General features: G+C 40.8%; 1 protein-coding gene across 1 annotated transcript; it reads right to left on the minus strand.

The window, feature by feature from the left end:
- Positions 1 to 1,090: 1,090 nt before the first annotated feature.
- adra1ab (adrenoceptor alpha 1Ab) lies at positions 1,091 to 9,232 on the minus strand. Its single transcript, XM_073478371.1, has 2 exons — positions 8,314 to 9,232; positions 1,091 to 1,786 (listed from the first exon to the last, which is right to left on the minus strand). Exons 1-2 carry the CDS (start codon positions 9,230 to 9,232, stop codon positions 1,332 to 1,334), a joined length of 1,374 nt encoding a protein of 457 aa, XP_073334472.1. The 3' UTR covers positions 1,091 to 1,331.
- Between the last annotated feature and the right edge of the window lie 12,359 nt (positions 9,233 to 21,591).

The following is a 21,591-nucleotide window of genomic DNA, read 5'->3' on the forward strand; positions in this document are numbered from 1 at the left end:
GGTTTTACAGCACTCACAAAGTGACTTTACGATCTGCCGAGCACCAAATGGCAGACAGAAAGCGAAAAAAGTGGAATATCTGGCAACTAAACAGCAAGATATTTCCCTTACTGATCCACCTAGAGCTACAAAGGGGATGAATGTTGGACTAACATTCATCAGGTGGACACAAACACGGCTCAAATGGGATCATAATGTTGCTCTGTGTCTGCTGAATGTGTGAGCAGACGATCTCTTGTTAGCTGTAACTGCTTTATGAGCTGATAATCTGTCAGGACTGTGTGTCTGTCAGCTTGATTCGGAGTTCTTCTGTCTCCGACAAGCCCCAAAAAATCAAAGAGTGCGGCTTTAAAGACAACATGCAGATGGCGGTTACAGATGAACAAAGATGTCAGACAGGGACAGGCACTGTTTGAATTACTCATGCATCAGTTTCAAGCACCCAGAAAATTATGTAACATCCCATATTTGCATGGGGAAAACACAGTTCTGGAGGACTGTACTGGCAAAAAAAAAAAACAGTAGTCAGTCCTTCACTAAGACTGAGAGAGGAACATCTGACAGTTTTATTTATTTGAGAACACCAGAAGTGATCTCAAATGTTAAAAAGCTGATTTAACACATCTTTTGTACAGCAAACAAAAACAAAAACTACTGGGCTTTTGCTGGAGACTGTACTGTACTGAAAGGTATTCATCCCAAACCATAATATCCACTGATATTCCTTCCTCTTTCTTACTGTGACAGATATTTCACAATCAAAGCCTGTCAGTGTCTATTCCCTTTTGAACAGAGGTCGCAGATACACTGACTCCGACATCAGCTTCCACTTTCTCAGAGCTGTCAGTGAATGCTAATTGCGCCGGGGTGTCTCGCCCCTGAAGGCTTTTGTGCAATCTGCAGAAATACCACTAATGTTTAAAGAAATAATGTTCTTTTTACAATGTCATTCCAATAAGATTGTCTTTTATTCCTCACCAAGTGCTGGTGGTTATCCCTGCTAACCCGGTGTCATTACGTTTTTGCCTCGCAATTCTAACAGAAAAGGTTTAAATTTCTTTTTCCCTCTTGCTGCCAGTCAGTCAGAACAGAAGCTGTTGAGTGTAGACAAAATATTATACATTCACTTTCCCAAATTGACATTCAGGGCATTTACACTGGCACATGGCCTCCAGGCAGCAGACTTTTCCTCTTCCTGCCGTGGAGGTAAGTCACTACCGGTTGGCCTTACAGTCTGATGCCTCTGAGGAACATAAATATACATGTTAAAGTTTTTCCCCGAGGCAAAACAAAGCACAAGATCGGATGCTTAAGATCCCTCCTCATGCCAATCAAACAGCCTCCCCTGTTACGCTGAGGGAAAGTCGTAAGACCTTGGTTGATCTGTGACCGGAGGGGTTCTGTGGTCCCGGCGTTCGTCTTGCTGAGAAACACCACGCCTTCAGCAGGCTCTTACTCTGGATTTGCGCGCTTTGAGCCTGATCAGGACCCCCGACGGACGAGGAGGAGGTCGAAATGGCCCTGCAGCAATGCCACGAGGAGGCAGCCACGCAGTTTTGGGCCAAGAGGACAGAGGAATTAGACGCGGGACCTGGACTGGAGGAATGGGCGGTTATGTGTCCCCCAGCTCTCAGGCAGCGACCACGGAGCACATTGTGGAAGGCTTTCTTGAACTCCCGGCTGAAGCACGGGTAGATAATGGGGTTAATACAGCTGTTGAGGTAACCCAGCCAGAAAGTGATCTTAAAGACGGTTTCAGAAGGCTTACAGGATGGGAAGATGGATCCTGGAAACACACAAACAGACATAAATCAGAATATGAATGGAAGAAGTCACTACACTACTCAAGTACAATACTTCAAGTCCCAGAAATAATACAACCCTGATTCCAAAAAAGTTGTTGCGCTGTGTAAAACATCACTAAAACAGAATGTGATCATTTTCTAATCAGTTCTGACACACACTTCATTGAAGACAGAACAAAGACAATATATATTAAATATTTTACCTCATCAACTTCAGCCATTTTTCTAAATATATGCTTATTCTGAATTTGATGGCAGCAACACCTTTCAAACAAGTTGACACAGGAGCAACAACAGACTGAAAGTTGTGCATGCTCCAAAGAAGGTCAACAGGTTGATTGGTAACGGGTGATTGTATCATGACTGGGTGTGAAAGGGGCGTCCTGGAAAGGCTCAGTCGTTACCAAGCAAGGATGAGGCGAGGTTCAACACTTTGTGAATGCATGATTGTATAAAGGATATTACAACATGGGCTCAGGAACACTTTGTTAAACCGTTGTCGGAGAACACAGTTTGTTTGCAAATGACTGAACCGGGGTTGTATCAAAATAAGTACATTTAAAATCTGGTTCATGTTGATTTCATGTTGGAGAATATCTAAAAATGTGAGTGAGTATTGAAAAAAGGTTATTTTTAAAGGTACAATATGTAAGATTTTTATTTAAAAAAACATTCAAAAATTAACTAAATTCAATAGAATGTGAAAAAAATAGCAGTTTTATCGTGTATATAGACACTAAAGTTAGCATGCTAACCAGCTAGCCTCGCCCCGTCCCAGTCCAAAGCTCCTATGCTAGCAATGTAGACACCAACTCTCCCCTGGCTCCCTGAGCTCCCAGTCCCAACTACTAGTTGCACAGCTCACTGTGCTAATGGCAGCTACAGTTAGCAGCATTTAGCGGTTACTCTGGTGATATGCTGCCCCCAAATTGTTTTGAGTATGAATTTGACAGGTGGCCAATTCTTACATATTGCACCTTTAATCATTTAAAGTTAGAGATGCACAATATATTCAATATTATCTGTAATGAAATTAGCTGACAATACAAAGACAAATTGCTTTCATTGACTTAACAAGCGCAGCATGAACACAGTCCAATACAATAAGTTGTGGTGTGCAACTTTAAAGTTGATTGCGATCTGCAAATAAACAGAAGAAGAAGAAGAAGAAGAAGAAGAAGAAGTGCTGCTTCTGTTGTTACGCTCATGCCGTCAAACTGCTTCAGCTCATTAGAGCCACACAGTGTAGACTAGAGAGACAAACATGTCAACGGTGACGACTTTTTTTTTTTTTTAAACATTTTCATTAGAGGACAACACAAGTACAATTTGCAGTTTGTGTTCCACAAGGGTTGTGAGAGGAAGAAAAAAGGTCTACGAGTTTTAACACAACAAAACTTAAAGCTGTGAAATATTAATCATCCATCTTTGCTCACTACATTTGAACCTTTCGTTCCCTCAGGTGTGCATAAACTACAAGTTAGGAACTTCTTTTTAAAATAGAAAAATGTGAAATCATCAGGTATGATTGCTGGCTGTTAAGAACAAGAATCCAGAGGGAAAAAAGCTTCTTTGAGCAATTACTTTAAATAGATATTATAACCACAGCTACAAAAGACATAATAGCCTGGAATCATCCTTTATAAGTAATAACATTAGATGCTTTATAAATTGCCAGTCAAAGGCTATCTACTCCAAAATCTAATCTAATTGGTTGTTTCTTTGGCACATGACTTCATTTTCCACCCGACTTCATTCAGATCTGTGGAGCCGTTTCAGAGATGTTCTGCTAACTAAGAGCAGACGACACCAGACCATCTGTCTCCTCGGTGGAGGAGATAAAAGCTGTCGAATTCCAGTCACAGCCATGGTTTTCATATGCAAACTGATCTGTAGAGAAGCAATGCTTCACAGCAGCTTTATATACGGTGCCATTGATGAGCAGCAGTCACTTCACTTTATGAGGCTGGCAAGCATACTGCTCTGAAGTGAAGAAAACCTGCAAGTGCTTTATAAGAGAACAGGCTTTCCATCTGAAGTGCAAAGGAAAAATGCAAAATCAAACCTTCTGTGTTCTTTCAAGCCCTCAGTCTGAGATTCTCAGACTAGCGTCGCCTCTGAGGTTGAATGAGCGCTGCGCTCTGAGCCGTGAAGGTCTGTCTCAATTGAAATGCAGAGCTATTCTCCGATGACTGGCTGCCTTAGGATGCTACACGGTGGCTGATGCCTTGTAGCATTACAGCCCATTAAGCCTCATGCTTGTTATCTATAATAGCTTTCATAGGAGGGAGCAATAGTTTGGTTCATTCCATTTCATCTCACAGCAGGGCCCATTCTGCTCCAGTGTGGTGTTTATTTGCTCTATTTGGTCGCTTGTAATTGAATTTTTTGATGTCCCTACTGAGAAAACTCGAAATATATTGTCGAGACACAACGTAAGGCGAAGGTGTAAGGTCCTTCCTGATGTGTTCATAGACCAAACGTATTATCAAGGAACATTATACAAATGGTTCAGGCCATAACAGCTTTTGTATCAAAATAGGTATGAAGCTGAGCCACAGGAGGCTGGCTGCTATATCTTCATGTTAAAGGCTCAGTCTATATTTTTAGACATGATAGCAGGACGCCTGTAGAAGTACAAAGCTGCGTAAAATGGAGGTAAAGTGCATTGAATTTGTACTTCAGTAGAGTACTTGAGTAACGTCTCACCACTGACTAAAAGTGAACTTTTAGTTTTTGTTGATTCTAGCGCTCCCTTTGGGCAAAAGCGGTACGATCGGTTGTAAAGATCTTTGCTGCAGGATGGATGGCGATTAGGGAATGTATTTATATGTGATCGGACCTGAGCGCACAGTTAATAATAACTGTACAGAAATAGCAGTCTCTTCACTGATGGTCTGTTTGCTGTTACAGGTCATTTATAATCATCAGAGGAATCAGAGACTGTTTCATAAACACTTAAAAGTTCCTCGTAGTCACTTCAAACTGTACTTTGCGTTGAGTGTTAATTAGCAAATGTCAATATGCTAATATGCTAAACTAATTAAAGTAAGGAAGTAAATATTACTGGCCAAATATTAGCATGTCAGCATTGTCATTGTTGGAATTTAGCTCAAAGCACCCTGCTTAGTGTTGTTTAACCACCAAAATTCGAGGTATTTTTTACACTTAATTTGAGTTTGAGTAGAGCTGTTCCTCTCCTGTGTTTAGCGATACTACAATGTAGATTATGCTCTGCACCAGATAACGCTTTTAAATTGCTTGTTTGGTACCACCAACAAAACAACCCCCCAAAAGTTTCAGCTTGCAATGACATACAACGGCGAGAGAGGCTTGGGAGGCTTTCTGCCAAACAGATAATTAAACCTAATTGTTTCACAGCAGACATTTTGTCTTGCCAAGGTATTAAAAGCACAGGTGTCACTTCATGATGGCTCTGCTCTTTTCAATGTCCCAGTTAGTCATGACAGTGAGACAGCGAGTGAACATGCACCAGCCCGGTCAGCAGGATCAAATGTTGGCAGCCAGCGTTTCTGCAAACCACTTTGTACGTGTCACAGGCTACGAACTATATTGGCATTTCTACAACACGTGCCATATCAGATTTACATAACATGTTTATGGCCTGACTTTCATATTGGTGGGGGGAGGTGATGGTGGTGGAGTTTCAGAGCTTAGGACAATTTCCAGCCGTGTTTGTGGCGAAAAAACTGGTGTTTCTGACGAGACCTTGAGACATCTCAAGCTGTGTTTGTGGTGACCAAAACAGGTACTTTAAGCCAAAACATGATCTTTCCCTCACCCTAACCAAGTGGTATTGTGCCTAATGCTAACCAGACCATAATCACAGCGTTTGAAATTGAAAACTGAACCTGAAGCGTAAAGTTGCAACATTTGAAAGCGTAAAGTTTAAACACATCCGAGGTGTGCAGAAACAACCACCGCCAACATTTTGTCTTGCAACAGGGCTGAATGCACAATACCAGGACCCTGAAATCAAAACAGCTAAATGGAATTCAGCCCTCATTCATTTTGTCCTTCACTCCTGCGCAATTCGACCGGTGTCACGTTAGTATAGTATCTTTTAAAAAAAGACCCATTTTCTGAATGTTTCAGCAAAACTTTGCCGGCAGCAGAAAAAATTAAATTATCACAGTAACTTGAACAAAACATTTCCCGTGCAAGGTCGGCTTCCTTTTTCTGGAGCTTTCAACACAAAAGAAATGGCCCACATTGGGTATCGATGAAATCATTGCAGGTAAAAAGATCAATCTCCATGACAACTGGGCAATCTCCATCCGACCACTGATGAATGCTGTGTGATACACCTGAGAACATCGGAAGAAGTATCAAGTGGACTTTGAGCTGGTATTGTTGCAGATTTAATCCCTGTATCAAAAGAGCCGTTAACCAACTGAAGACAGACAACAGCTCCCAGTTTTTGACAGCGACCCTTTAGTTGACATTTGGATTACACACCGGGCCTTTAATATGGCTACCTATGAATGTGCACACCTGCAAATAAAAGAGAGAAAGATAACACATATTTGTCAAGATGATGTGTTTCATCTCCCCCATCCTGTATAATAGTGTTCCCTCCTTCAATAATATTACAGTTTATAGCACCAACTACGCGTTTCAGTATTAATCTCACCGTGCAGGGGAGGTAACGACTGGCTGCTCCCCTTAAACACACACTGCCCTGCGCTGACATTTACTTATCTCAGTCGAACCATAAGAGTTATTACAGAAGCAATTAAGATTTTAGATTAGGCTGCAAAAAAAGGTTGGTTTCTGTCCTCTCTAACATCTCTGATAACAGACTCTGAGTAAATGTAGGTATAATTTATTGAATATAAAGTCTAGAGTATCTTGCTTACACAACATTTACCTTTTGCTGAGCTCCTGGTATCGTTAACGGCAGCTCATATCTACAGTGACGATTGAAAATGACAGCATGATCCTTAATTAGTTCATTTATATTCAGTTTTGCTTCGGCGAAAATTTTTAATTAACGGTTTATATATTTTTATATATTATTATTTATATATTTAGCTGGCCTCTATGAGCATCAAATAAATCATTAATGTTGTCATTATGACATTGATTCATTTCTGAATAATTTAAATTCCCTTTTAGAATCAGAGAATCATTATTTGCTCAAAAAGAGCAGATCAATCATTCCAAGGCTTATTACTTTCCTTCAAGTTTCGTCCCATGTTGTGCCGCTCATTCTCTCACAGTCGTTACACTTGATTTTCTATGGAAGCCCTTCAAAAACTCAGAAGGTTGCTGAACAACACTTACTGCTGTTTTGAATCACTCAGACTTTTCTGTCCATCTGAAGCGAAAAACATTACAGCCGCTGCACTGTAAAAGAGATTTTTTAGCTGTTTTCTAGAAGAAAGATTGATTGATTTGTACGACACATCAATAAAATGAATATGTTTATCTTATGTTTCTTTTATTGTTGGGTACATTCATCTATACCAGGCTTGGAAAGCAGATTGTAACTGCACTCTCTGGTTGAAGTTTCAAGCCTGCTGCACCTACAACCACAGCCACTAGTGATGCAAATGTGTCCTTACACACGATGGGGGTGCTCTGCAGTCTCATCACTGCAGAAACACTGCTGGAAGTCAGCAAAAACAAGATCTAGTTTTAAACTGGCAATAAAGAGCTTTTTTCTTTAACTTGACATTCTAAAGTTAATACTGACTGCACAGTGTAATGGCTGTAGAAAAATGAAAAATGACACCATCTGCACTTCCACTATGCCACCTGGCATGCCAAAGTATGGAAGCAAGGAAGCGTGTCTTCCTCCTGCGCGACCAAAACAGGAAGAGGCATTGTTTTACCCCGCCGGTAACAATGGACAACAGGAATAACTGTGGAAACTCTACACTGCAAAAAGAAAAAGAACCACGCTGATGGAGGAGGTGGAGAAGGTGAAGAGGGAGAGTGATTGAAACTCCATTGGAAATAATGTTTTCGTCTTCTCTCAATTAGCTCCGGTAAGAATGTTCAATTACCAAAGGGCTGAACCAGTAGTGCTATCCTACAGCTGATCTGATTGGTTTATAGACGGTGATCGAAAGATGATTAAGCCAATCATCTACCAAGCATTTTCTGCTGGATGCGACTGTTTATCAGCTTATAAAAGTTAATGATATGTTGATATTGGGAGTTCACAACTTGCTCTCCCCAAGTGTCCAAAAAGCATTGGCACTGCAAGATCAAGAATGGAGTCACAATTCAAGTTAAAAACCTGTTTTTACTGTCCTGCAGACAGAATATTTCGTTTGATCCAGATGCACAGAGGAGCCTTTGAGGATTCTCATTGAAAACATTAAAGAGTGTTAACCTTGCGGGTTTTTGACAGATTTCCAAGGATTTGCTTCCGAGAAACAAACCCTTTGCTTTGTGCTTCAATGTGCTTATAAGACATGAAAAGGTACAATGAGGGGTTATGTCAAGATAAAAACAGAATAAGTTAGCAGGTACCTACCGATGGGTAAAACCAGGAAAAAGGGGAGCCAGCACAGAATAAAGCACCCGACAACAATGCCAAGAGTCTTGGCTGCTTTCTCTTCTCTTGAGAACTTCAGCAGCTTCGGCAGTGAGAAAGCGGTGCGTTTATGCCTCGCGGTAACCTCACCATCCTCCTTCTGCTTCCCTGTTTGAGCAGCATTTCCTCTGTGTATCCTCAGCATCACCCCCTCCATCTCTACCTCATCGCCCTTACTACCCTTTCTGAGGGTTTTCGTCTCTCTCTTTGCCACAGTATAAACACGGCAGTACATGGCCAGGATGATAGCCAGAGGTATGTAGAAAGATCCTAGCGCTGAGAACAAAGCGTAGCCGGGCTCCTCCGTAATTCGGCACACCGTCTCATCCTCTGGTTCGGGCTCCCTCCAGCCGAACAGAGGGCCCACAGATATAGCAGCCGAGAGTCCCCAGAGAGCAGCCACCGCAGTCAGGCCTCGCCTCCCCGTAGCCATGGCAGGGTAGCGCAGCGGGTAGCTGACGGCCAGATACCGGTCAATAGAGATCACACACAGGCTGAGGATGGAGGCAGTGCAGCAGAGGACGTCCAGCGCGGCCCAGACGCTGCAGAAGGACCTGCCAAACACCCATCTGCCCAGAGCCTCAGAGGTGGCGGAGAATGGCAGGACGGCGGAGCTGAGCAGCAGGTCCGCCGCTGCCAGGTTGGCGATGAAGTAGTGCGTCACCGAGCGCCAGTGGTGGTGGAACAGCACGGACAGGATGACCAGGATGTTGCCGAGGACGCCGAACACTACAAACAGCAGCAGAACCATTCCCAGAACCACCGCCTTGGTTACGTCCACCCCCGGGTGGGCGGAGGAGCTGCAGTTGGGACAGCGATCTGCCGCAGGGAAAACACTCAAGTTCTCAGCAGGAAACATTGTAATGTGATGGGTGCATTCAGTTCTTTCTTCATCTGTTCCTAAATCACTACAGCTTCAGTTACTCTTCTTTTTTCTACCCTCCAAATGCACAAGATGAAAGCTTTTCCTGCCGCATAAACTCCCCCTAAAGTTAATTTGTTGAGGCTCTTGCCAAAGCTCCACCAATCAAATGGCCTTGGCCGGGATTTCCTTGGCAGTATGTCTTACTTAGGAAGCTAAACACTGCCGCACGGTTCGTCATATTTAATCCAGAGTATCTTAATCGAAATGACAAATTCTCATGTTTTAAGAGGCAGTCGCTGATGGATTCAGGATGTCATGTTCAGCCATGCTGAAAGGCTTTAATGGAGGAAACCTGTTAAAACAAGAAAAGAGATAAAGTATATTTAACACCACCTTCATGATCCAGGGCTTTTAGAAACAGGCTCATTACCTCCTCTTGCTCGTTCTATGACGGCCGTGGGAACACATGAAGACATCACACAAACAAAATAGAACACATTTAAGATGACTTGCTAAAAAAACAAAAAAAACCCATCACACAACACCCAGTCATGATTATAGAGTAAAAATATCCCTCAATAGCCTCTTTTCAGAGGACACAGTCTGTCTTTTTGTTAATTTTTCACCCTTCATTACAGATGCATTAGAGACAACAGAGGTTACGGTTGAGGGAACTGAGTGGCGTTCACAATTACTTTTTCATCCCACAAACATTAAAGCCTACTTGTCTTTTTGCCTCTGCAAACAAGAAGCTGGCAGCCATTAAACATCCTGTTATTAATATGTGATTTTTGTTTAACCTTATTTAATGAGGCAGGTCGATTAAAGGAAAATATCTATTTACAGAGACTGTGAGGAGGCAGCTGTGGAGCAGCGGGGGAGGGGAGGAGGGGTTAGGGTTATAAAAGAAAAGTGAAAAAGACGAAACAAAATATAATCAAAAACAACAGGGGGGGGGAGACAAGGACGCCACAGAGGCAATAATACCCCTAGGGGCAAAAAAGAAAATGATCTGTGGCATTATGAGAAAAGCAGCCAGTCATGCAGGGAATACAAAGATAAATGAAAAGCGTGGACAATTTTTATTCCAGAGCAGACAGCTGGAGCCTGTGATGACTTCCTTGAAGGTCTTGTGTCTGTGAGCCGCTGCTCTTACTCAACCGCCGGATGACAGGACAGGAATTGAACCTTGAGGAGGGCACTATATTACCGTGGCGAAGGCTTCGGCCGCTGATAATCCCACTCAGTACCCCTCTCAGAGTACGTGTTGGAGATCTGGGATGTCACTGAGTGAGATAAACGCTGGCAAGGAAAAAAAGAATGAAAAAGCATCCGAGATAAAGCCTTCGGAGAGCGGTCACGCTTGTCAAATGTTCGTGCTGGATCAAAGGCTTTCGATCATGGCACATCCCACCACGAGGCGGAACGAAATTCACCCAAATAAACACTTGATTCTGGGTTCAGTAGCCAGAGGGTGAATCGAAATGAAATAGGTGTTGAATGGATATGTCGGATTGTTTCAGGAGAGGAGCGAAGCGGGGTGATATTTGGAATGCATTTTCGCTTGTAATGAGATTTCTCGGTGCGGCGCGAAGAAGTGCCTGCGCAAAGAGATTAGCCGCGTTTAAAAAGTTTATTTCCTCGTCCCACCTGTGTTTGAGGACTACTGCGAGAAGTGTCGGGCAGGAAACAGATTTTAAAAGAGAAACAAGTAGAAACAATCCGACAAAGGTCAAACAATATTAAACAGGGAAGATGTCTTTTAGAAGTTCTGCAGCATGGCGCTGTATGTCCTACGGAGGTGCAATTTGAATTTTAAGACAAATGGTTGCTTGAGGTAAAAATTAGAGCAGCAAGTCTGACACAGGTGACACATTTATGTCCTCAAGCTTCTTGTCTGACATATTTTATTTGCATGTGCTGTGTTGGTGCCTGGCCTGAGGCTGAATACATACTCTCTGAAGTATAAACTCCTCCACAGGTCTTCATGTTTCATTCATGCATATATTAGTATGGACGGGGCAGGGCGATAGCAGCCCTGTGACATGATGATGAACAGCTGTAAGATGTATTAAATGGCCTCTTCCGCCTGCTACATTATGGAGTGCTTTCCCTGCCACTTTCCAGCCCCCACTCTGAGAGTTTTTAGCGCCTCTTACTCATAATTTTCTTCCTCTGGGAGAGGAGGATGATCAGGCAAAATGGAAATGTTGTCAAGCTGCTTGTGTTTTGACAAAAAGGGCGTGGGCAGTCATGAGATACCAAAACAAATTCAAAAACAGACATGGCATGCTCTTACGTTTAAACAATGGAGGAATTGTCATGCCTGTGCGTCTCTCCAGATCTGAAGTGAGAACAGAAGCTTCAGCACTTGTTGAGCGAAGAGTGTCGAGTCTGTATCGAGAATAAACACAAAGTCACAAATCCTGTTGGTGGGTTGATTTGTGTCCATTTAGACATTGAAGTGTTATGGTGTTTTTATAAATGTACATTTTTGAAGCATTCGTAATTGATTAAAGGTCATATTGATAACTTTGTTATGTCAACAAACACCTAAAGAGTTTGTAGAAAGATGTAGAATAAAAGTCTTTTCCTTATTATGATTGTGACAGTTGGTTCCAGTTTATGCTAATGCTAAGTTTTGCTAAGTAATTTAGCAACCTAAGCTAGCGCGACAAACTGGCAACCACAGCAGATGATTCGAACAAAAGCGGTGTTGTAACATGAATACAATGGAAGAGGGGAGATGGAATACTTCATTTAGTGGCTGAATGTGATCAATTACACCTTTAAATCATTTATCAAGCAAAAAAAAACTAATATTTGCTCATTCCAACGTGTCAAATGTAAGAATTTGCTGCCTTTCTCTATTTTATATCATTGTAAAAATAGCGTACCTTCAAGTTTTGGACTGATGGTCAGAAAAAAATAAGCAGGTTTAAAACGTTACCTTGGTGAATTTGTGTTGGGCTTTTAAAAAATTCTACTCATCCTCATGCTGATGGAAAGTCAGGGAAGCTTTTGTAGTCCACAAAACATTTCTGGAGCTTCACAGCAAAACAGCATGGCAGCATTCTCCTAAACAACTGAAGCAACGGGGAGTTTTAACAAAAAACGTATGTAAAAATGTAAAAAACAACCAAAAAAGAAACATAAAATGGTAACATACAGCTAATCTGGCGTAATCCAGGACTCCTGAAGCCCAAAGATCCATAATTGATTCGAGAAAACATAATTTACAGCCTAACACACGCTTTTAGCTTAGCAGCTACAAGGTGCAAGGTTCAAAGGTGCAATATGTAAGAATCGTTGAAATCATTAAAAAAAATGACTGATCAATAGAATCTGAAGAAATAACAGATTTGACTTTATAACGTGTATGTATCTTGTTGTAGAGATATCTACTGCAGTTAGCATGCTAACCAGTTAGCCCCGGCCTGGCCTAAGGCTCCAGTACTAGTGGTGTACTTGTTCCCAATCTGAACCACTGGATGCATGGCTTACTGAGCTAACTAGCTAAGCCACAATTAGCAGCAGTTAGGTGGTGATATGCTCCCCCCATTTGTTCTGGGTATGAACTGGATAGGTTGTCAATTCTTGCATACTGCATCTTTAATCTTGGGGCTTCCCGCGACTCGGATTATGCTGAACAAACTGTATGGAGCCAGTTTATATTTTGTTTTCTGTTGTATTTTTTTTACATTTTAGGGAGAATACTGCAACACTGTTTTGCTGTGAAGCTCCAGAAGTGTCTTGTGGACTACAAAAACTTCTCCCCGCTTTCTATCGCCATGGGGGTGAGACGGCAATGAGTGAATTTTCCTTTTTGAGTGGACTGTTCCTTTAAAATATCACGTTTGCTCATCTCATTTGAAAAGAAAAAAATACAGAGATTAGCTCAAATTGATAATGATTACTAGTGGCATCTCTGAGGACACTGTCTTCCTGACCAGCAGCTCATCCCAACAGCGAGTCTGCATTCATCTCTCATTCTCTGCGAGATATTTGATCAAAGCTATCAGTGAATATCATTACACTCCCATTTACATCTGAAATCCAAAGTTCTTATTGCATTAGTGGATCTTCTGCAAAGATGGCGCTTTGCCCTTGAAGAAACTTTCCCGTTAGCCGTCTGTCTGAGTGGCCATTACAGAATTGAAACAAGTCGGCCAATTAAATCTATGATTGGACTCATAATTAGGATTGTGTATTAGGAGGGAGAAATATTTAGGGAGCATATTAAGTGGTTTAATGTAGCCTGACTGTGGGCATATTCAATCAGTACAGCAATTTATAGGCAGAAGACAGGATTATTATCTCAGGGGGGAATGTGCACAACATTAACATAAGGTCTCCTGACAGTATTTCGTCTGTGCAGCAGATCAGGAGCTCCTGTTCTTTTTTAAAGCATGTGTGTTTTATTTGCTGTCCCTCAGTGACAGAAACTGAGTTTATGGATGTTCCACTTTGTTGGCACCTTCGACTTGGAAAAGTGTTACAATGTGCCACACGTTCAGCCAAATGGAGACTTTAAAAAAAAAAAAAATCTTGGTACAGTTACTAGTAGGATTCTTCTGTGCATTGTGTTACACAAATCACCATTACTCGTTTTTGGAGAAATTGTAATAAAAAAGATTACACTTCATTTTTACAGTAGGTGCTAATTACCAAGCCAAGCCATTTATTGGAAATTAGTCCCATTCAAGTAATGGCCTGCTGAGAGGTAGTTAGAAACTAGTTGGAAATAAAAATGCAGAATCAGATCAGCAGATTGATCATTAAAAAAAAATATCATGCAAGTTTAATTTCCAACTAGTTTCTGTCTATCTTCCCCTCTGCAGGTCACTAATTGATAGGGGGTAATTTTCAATACATTTTGAGGTAATTATTGTGGTAATTGGGGTTAATTTCAAAGACATTTCAAAGATGCTGTTTGGTAATTACCTCCTATTTATTATGACATTTCTGGACCTGTAAAATTAAGTATTACCCCAAAAAAGATACAAAGCAACAAAATGAAACTATCTGTATAAAGACAGCTGGTTGTTGAGTCTCATCCCTGAAGCATTTTTTGCTGATTTAAGCAGATTGTCCCACCTCCTCACCTGAAACATATCTGATTTATTAATGTCTCTTATACACAAGGGCTTGTGCTGCAGCTAACAATTATTTCCAGCCTTGCTTCTTGTCTGTTGTGTACTTAAGTAATGAATCAATTCGTTGTTCGTATAAAGTGTGGATTTATAATGTACACATCTTCAAATCGCTTGTTTTGTCTGATCAACAGCTCAAATCCCCCACGGAAATAATTAAAAAAAAGATATAATCCAGAGAAAAGTAGAAAATCCTCATCACATAATGTGGGTGAAATTGCTGAAATCAAGATTCATATTCAAATATTCAAAATACTTCTGCACAACAGCACCACTGAGACAAAGGCCTCCACTCTACGTGACTGGAATAAACTTCCTTAAGGTGAACGCATTACAAGAACACACATGAATCTCCTCAACATGTTAATGTGTTCTGCTGCCAGTGTGAAGGCCCCTGTGGAGTTCATTTGTTTCTACAAACACTGTAATATAACAGTTAGTGTCAGGTCTCTGGAGCAGCGCTCCATCATGATGAATTACTGCACATTTAAAGTCCATTTCTGAAAAGCCGCACGCTGCGGGAGGTGGGGGGGAGCAGCCATTGACTGAAGCTCATAATTCAGAAACCTTCATGACATTAATCATTACGCTTTATCCACCTTGAACACCACACAGAAAAGGACAGTTATGTGTTTTTATCTTGAGCTTTGAGGGTCTTAGGATAGAGGATGCTGCTCTACAGATTGTAAAGCCCCTTGAGGGAAATTTGTAATGAGTGATATTGAGATATTAAATAAAATAAACCTGATTTTCATCCATCTGAAGAGGTTTTGGTGTAAGTGTATATTCCCAAGTGGAAGATGAATCCCAGAGGATGATGATGTTCAATTTCCTGAGCTTAAAAACATGAGCCTCTGCAGCCTTTTAAAACCACAATCATTCACCACTGTCTTTATATTCATGAAATATTTAATATTTCCATTCCCAATCTGGGTTTTGTACTGAGCTGGCCTACCTGATGGAGGGAAATGCTCTGAATATAAATCAAAAAGAGGCTGCGAAGCCTATGATTTTCTTCACTACTCTTTACTTTTATCCTGTCTGAATACTTTTGAAATACACAAGGATAAAACACTTGATGTTAGACTGCATGAATTGGCTTTTATCAACCGACGGTGAAAATAAAACACTTCTCACAATGTGCTCATCAGGAGCCTATTAAAAAACAATCAGCACATTCTCCACCTGATTAAAAAAATAATCAGAAATAATCAGAACGATCCATTATGGAAATCTGAAGTCAGTCAGCCTGTGAAGTATGAGATGATGAGAAGAAAGAAAGAAAGAAAAGAAAGAAAAAGTCTTACCTTGTTCAGAGCGCACACATCTGACCGCAGCGAGTTTTGGAAAAAAAGGGAAACAATTCAGATAATTTTCTCTGAAGGCGGCCATGCGGTGTTGTGTCCGTCACAGGCAGCTCGGAGAGCAGCTTCCCTCCCTCCTCCTCTTCCTCCACCACCTCCACCATCACCTCCTCCTCCTCCTCCGGTGAGGAAGACAAGTCACAGTGAGTGGACTACCCGACCTGATCCTCGCAGGCCACGCCCCCTGGCCGAGCCGCTGGCACAGCTTCACGCTTAATGAATACCCATCAGTATGCTCAGTAGCTCAGGTGGTGGGTCAAAAACACACCTTTATGTTTTTACATGCATATTCCAAACAACATGGCGGTTTTGACACACGTGTAGGCCTACATGAAGAATAATGGAGTAATGTAACATTTTAAAAATGCACTGGTTAAAACTTCTACACACACCATTTCTTTCTTTATTTCTTTTTTAAAATTTAACTTAAAGGATAAGTTTTTTTCTTTTTGTCAAGAAATGCCATGAAAAGACCCAACTCTATGGGGTTAGAGAAGTGACTTTGTTTTTGGCAACAGAAATATATGGTATAAATAAATAAACAAATGTGAATTGAAAAAGGGAACATTCACACTGTTGAAACAAATATTGAAAAATAAAACTAATTTTAAAAAAAGTTCATTTTATTTTGTTTTTAATGACTTTTTTAAAGGATTTTTTTTCATCATGTGTATTTATTTCAATGCAAGTATGCCAAGGGCTGGTTTAAAGTTAGTTTCTAACTGATATTTTGCAGAGGTCCACCACTGAACGCTGACAAAAAAAAAAAAAAAAAAAAAACATAATTGAAAAAGGACGAACATGAAGAAGAAATCTGAAAAAACAATCATAAAATTAAAAGAAATTAATTTAATGTCCGTGTGTCCGTGTTTTATTTTTCAGTGCCAATACAACTTTTTCTAATAGAAATGACAGACATTAAAATGATTTCTTTTTATTTTGTGATTGCTTTTTCAGATTTTTTTTTTTTAGTCATTTGTTATTTATTTATTTGGCAATAGCAATATTTTCTTTTTTGGTTCAAGTTTTGTTTTCACAGCCACATTTTAACCTCACTGTTCTAGCTCCATACAAAATTAGACTAAAGCTGGTATTCAGTGTAACTTTTGGCTGTTATCTCTGATTCCTCGTGTCATAGAGCTCCAGTGTTAAACAACTCCTTAAAATCACGAGATATTACTGAGTGTGTTTTTACTCAATCATGCAAACACCGTCCTGCTGCTCAGCACACAATAAAGCACTAAATGTGTATCAATCCACAGCTGAAATAGTCCACAACAAACAGACCATGTTCTCCAGGTGATCAGCTGCTTAATAGAATGACTTAGTCTTTTTTAATTTTACATTTATATATTTCTGACTTAGTTCCACATACAAGACAGTGAAGTCGGGCTAACACTGTTAGCTAATAATATTTGTCATTATTATCATCAATTTTCTTCTTGGTGTCTCCCTGACCTGTTGCACAGCTTGATAAATCCCCCACGAGCAAGATGAAATGTCCTCATCAGAAAAACAGCAGCACTCATGGTTAGTTTAAACACTTAAAAAGACTTTTGGTTTGACAAGCGCCTCTTTAGGCTGCGAGGATAATGACTGTTGTCTGTCTGGAGCACAGACAGGGGTAACCTGACATTTTACTGTGCTGCAAAACTTGTGATGCGTGAGGTCAGGTCACGGTTGGTCAACCAAATGTCTGACTGTGACACAAGAGACTGTAGTTCTTGGTTTTCTGTTAGCCACGATGACAACCTTTCTGTACACCGTCTAACCTCAACAGAGTAGTTTTAGTTGCCTGGGGGTACTTTAACTTTGATCACAGAGGAGACAGAGCAGAAATGATTCATATGGTTTGTTTTAAAGGGCAGTGATGAACATTTTTTTCTTGTTTAGTTTTGTCTGCTGAGGATGACTTTTAATGTTTTTGGTGGCCTCTGGCTTCTTTTAGCAGTGCCATCTGTTCAAAATTCAATCGCTGCAGCAGAAATATCTAAATCTAAAGGGCAGATGGCCATTCTTTTTCTGACTGATTCACGCTCCGCAGAGGGTAAACCCTTTTCTAATTCAGACACTCTGAGCTTTTTCCTCTAACACCAACATTAGGTCAAATCTTTGTACACAGGATATAACTGTATGAATCCATTAGAAACTGAAAGACCACATTCATGCTCCTGTAGGGATAAATCACTCTAAATACCAACTGTGCTTTAACTTGATGTACAAAGTAAGATCATAAGGATTGTGGCATTATTAGTAGACTGCATTTACATAGACACCTGAACCTTGCACCCATATGTGATTGTTGAACACGTCAGTTGTAAACCATGGGCATTAATCTGCTGCTGTAACAGCCTCCACTCTTCGTTTGATGCCTTCCAACAGATTTCAGAACCTGGCTTCAGGTCTTAGTAAGGGCCATCACTGATGTTGGATGATAAGACCTGGCTCACAGTCAAGTTCCTTCACACTAAACTGGGGGATCCATTTCTTTACGAGCCTGATTTTGCACACTGGGACGCTGTCATGTTGAAATGGGAAAGGGTCAAGACACAAACTGTTGCCACAAAGTTGGAAGCACACTTTTGGGAAGACTTTCAATCAATCAGAAGATGACGGTATGAGCTGCTCCAGGGACTGAAGGGAACGTCTCTGTCCTGGTGGTGCCTCGCTTTAATATGCAGAGGGATAGCAGGTGCACTGAGGCCGACCCTGAACAGGGCTGGGAGTTGTCTAGTACATCACTGGTAGCTCTAGGATGACAAATAGGCTGTATCTTCTCTCAGGTTATTATTTCAGGTTGGGATATTTATGGTCTCTGTGACGGCACCGTGACCTGACCACAGGTGTCTCAGATGTCGCTAAGGGCCCTGGCAGCAGTGCTCACTTTATGTTTTTTTTTCACATCTTTTCTCACATCTCGTCTTGAATGTCAGGGTGATGCATTTCTCTTTAAACCTCAGCGTCGTCTCATACGTCTGTTGCTGCCGGGTGTATTGATCTAGTGTATGGATCTTGCCAGTCCAGGAGTTTATATTGCAACTTTCAGAGATCATTTGGGGCCTGTCCTTAAAACGTCCTCTGAGGGGCCTGCTTTGTGTCCCCATCTGAGTGTAAAAAGACTGCATTAATGTGCACATAGCTGCACATAGCATGCAGTCCAAATGATGAAATGACAAATCAAATTAAAGCCTACACTTTAAATCTCTGGAATGAGAAGAAAGATACGAGCAGAAACAGCACATGGTGGTGAGTAATACAGCCAATAATAATGATAATAATAATAATCTCTGAATCACTAAATGATTGATATTATACGTTGCAATAAGTGTGTAGCTAGTTTACACAATGAGACAATATTAACAATTCCCCAGTTTATTACATGACAGCCTATTCTAATTGAATTATTTCATGAATCAGAAGCTCTTTTTCATCCACAGTGAACAGCAGCAGCTCAGGTGGTGGAGGAAGTACGAGATGAAAACAACACATGGTGGTTAGTGCGACAGCCAAAACATTATATGTTTAAACAGGTTGTACAAAGTATACAGCTAGTTTAACTGATGACAATCATTAATTTCCCCCTGTTTTTAGATGACAGCCTATTCTGAGTCACTAATTTCACAGATGAAAAGCTCACACTCACCGTTACTCTTCACAGTGAACCGCAGCAGCTCAGGTGAAAGGTGTAGAATACAATATGTAGCTAGCTAACACAATAACATACCTAACCTCCTAGTTTTTCAGTGTTATAGTCTGTTGTAGGTTGTTACAAGTCAGAACCTCATACTCACCTTTTTGTTTTGAATAAGATAAAATAAGATAGACATAGGTTAGTAAGACAAGTCATAATTGAATTATTGAGTAGGTAAAATTAAATGGACAAACACAACTACACACCTTCATTTGTAGCTACCCAGTGAGCAAAAAGTGGTCTAGATCACGCTCTTAGACGTCATTTATGGACATCAAAGACTACTGACACTGGATGTCAGTAGATGTCTAGATTATGGCCCTACTGGACGTCTTTTCTCAACGTCATTTATCGACTAATTCTGGCTGTCATTGGACGTCCAGATCATGGCCTGGCCCGACGGACATGATATCAACCTGTTTTGGATGTCCACAGACGTTGCCTGCTCAGTGAGTAGTTGTTGATGAAGGTTCTCAGTCATCCAGGTCATGGTAATTCTAAGTGCTGTATCTTACGCAGTTGGACGTGTTTCAGTTTCTTGAAGACGTTTCATTTCTCATCCAGGAGGCTTCTTCAGTTCTAACTAACTGGAGGGGAGTTGCAGGCTTTTTAACTCTGTGTGAGAGTGTCCTTACAGAGTCGTCAAGGACAAGTGTGAGCTCTGAGTTTCAGAGTCGTTAGGGCCACTTGTGGGTCTTTGACCCAACCGGCCTTAAACACGTGTCAACAAGTGTCCTTAACGACTCTGTAAGGACACTTGTTGACATGTGTTTAAGGCCGGTTTGGCCACACAGAGTTTAAAAGCCTGCAACTCCCCTCCAGTTAGTTAGAACTGAAGAAGCCTCTTGGATGAGAAACGTCTTCAACAAAAACTGAAACAAGGCCAGTTGCCTACGATACAGCACTTAGATTGTAGCTAGTTGTGTAGCTAATATGTAGCTACAGTAGTTTACACAATTACATAAACAACTGCCCTCTTTAATATATGACTTTTTACTAATTTATTTATTTTACAAATCAGAATCACACTCACCTTCTTCCTCCACAGTGAACAGCAGCAGCTCAGGTGGTGGAAGAAGATAAGAGCAGGAACAAAACATGGTGGTTAGTAAGACAGCCAAAATAATCTTTGAGTCACTAAATGATTGATATCATATGTTTTAACAGGTGCCGCACAAAGTATGTATCTAGTTTACACAATAACATAACCAACTGCCCTCTTGTTTATACATCAGTCTTTTCTATTCATTTATTTCACACATCTCACACTCCTACTATAAACAGGTGTGGCATATATTATGTAGAAAGTCAGAACCCCAAACTCAATTTTTGTCCAAGGTTTAGTAAGATAGACAAAGGTCAGTGAGACAAGGCATCTTTGGATTATTGAGTAAGTCATATTAAATGGACAAATAGGTTAACGCAAATACAAACATTAATTTCCCTTTTTTCAATGACAATCAGTAAATTCTAGGTCACTTATCTTACAAGGCAGAAGCTCACACTCACCTACTGTATCCACAGTGAGCAGCAGCAGCAGCTCAGGTGGTGGAGGAAGATAAGAGCAGAATCAACACATAATGGTGAGTGAGAGAGCTAAAATAATCCGTGAATTACTAAATAAGTGATTTTATATGATTACGCAGGTTTTGCACAAAGTATGTAGCTGGTTTAAACGATGACAAACTTTCCCTCATTTTTATATGACAGCCTATCACTTCTTTTACAAACCAGAAGCTCACACTCACCTTTATTTCCCACTGTGAATGGTCACAGCTCAGGTGGTGGATGGAGATAAAAGGAGAGAAAGACAATGAATGGTTAATAATGCAAGTCATCTGCGAAAACAGGGGATATATGTATAGACTGGTGTAGTATGTAGCTAGTTAACACAATGACTTTATAGTCTGATCTAAGTCTCAACCTTTATGAGTCAGAACCTCATTCTCACTTTTTGTCCACCCAAGGCTGAGTAAGATAAAGTAATATAGACAAAGGTCATTAATACAAGTCATCTTTTGAATTATTGAGTAAATTATATCTTTTATCAATGACAGTTAATTCTAGGGCACTTATTTTACATACTCGACTTCTTCCTCCACAGTGAACAGCAGCAGCTCGGAAGGTGGAAGAGGGTGAGAGAAG

The sequence above is a fragment of the Pagrus major genome, chromosome 12 (genome assembly GCF_040436345.1).
Source record: "Pagrus major chromosome 12, Pma_NU_1.0".
In the NCBI taxonomy this organism is placed as follows: domain Eukaryota; kingdom Metazoa; phylum Chordata; class Actinopteri; order Spariformes; family Sparidae; genus Pagrus; species Pagrus major.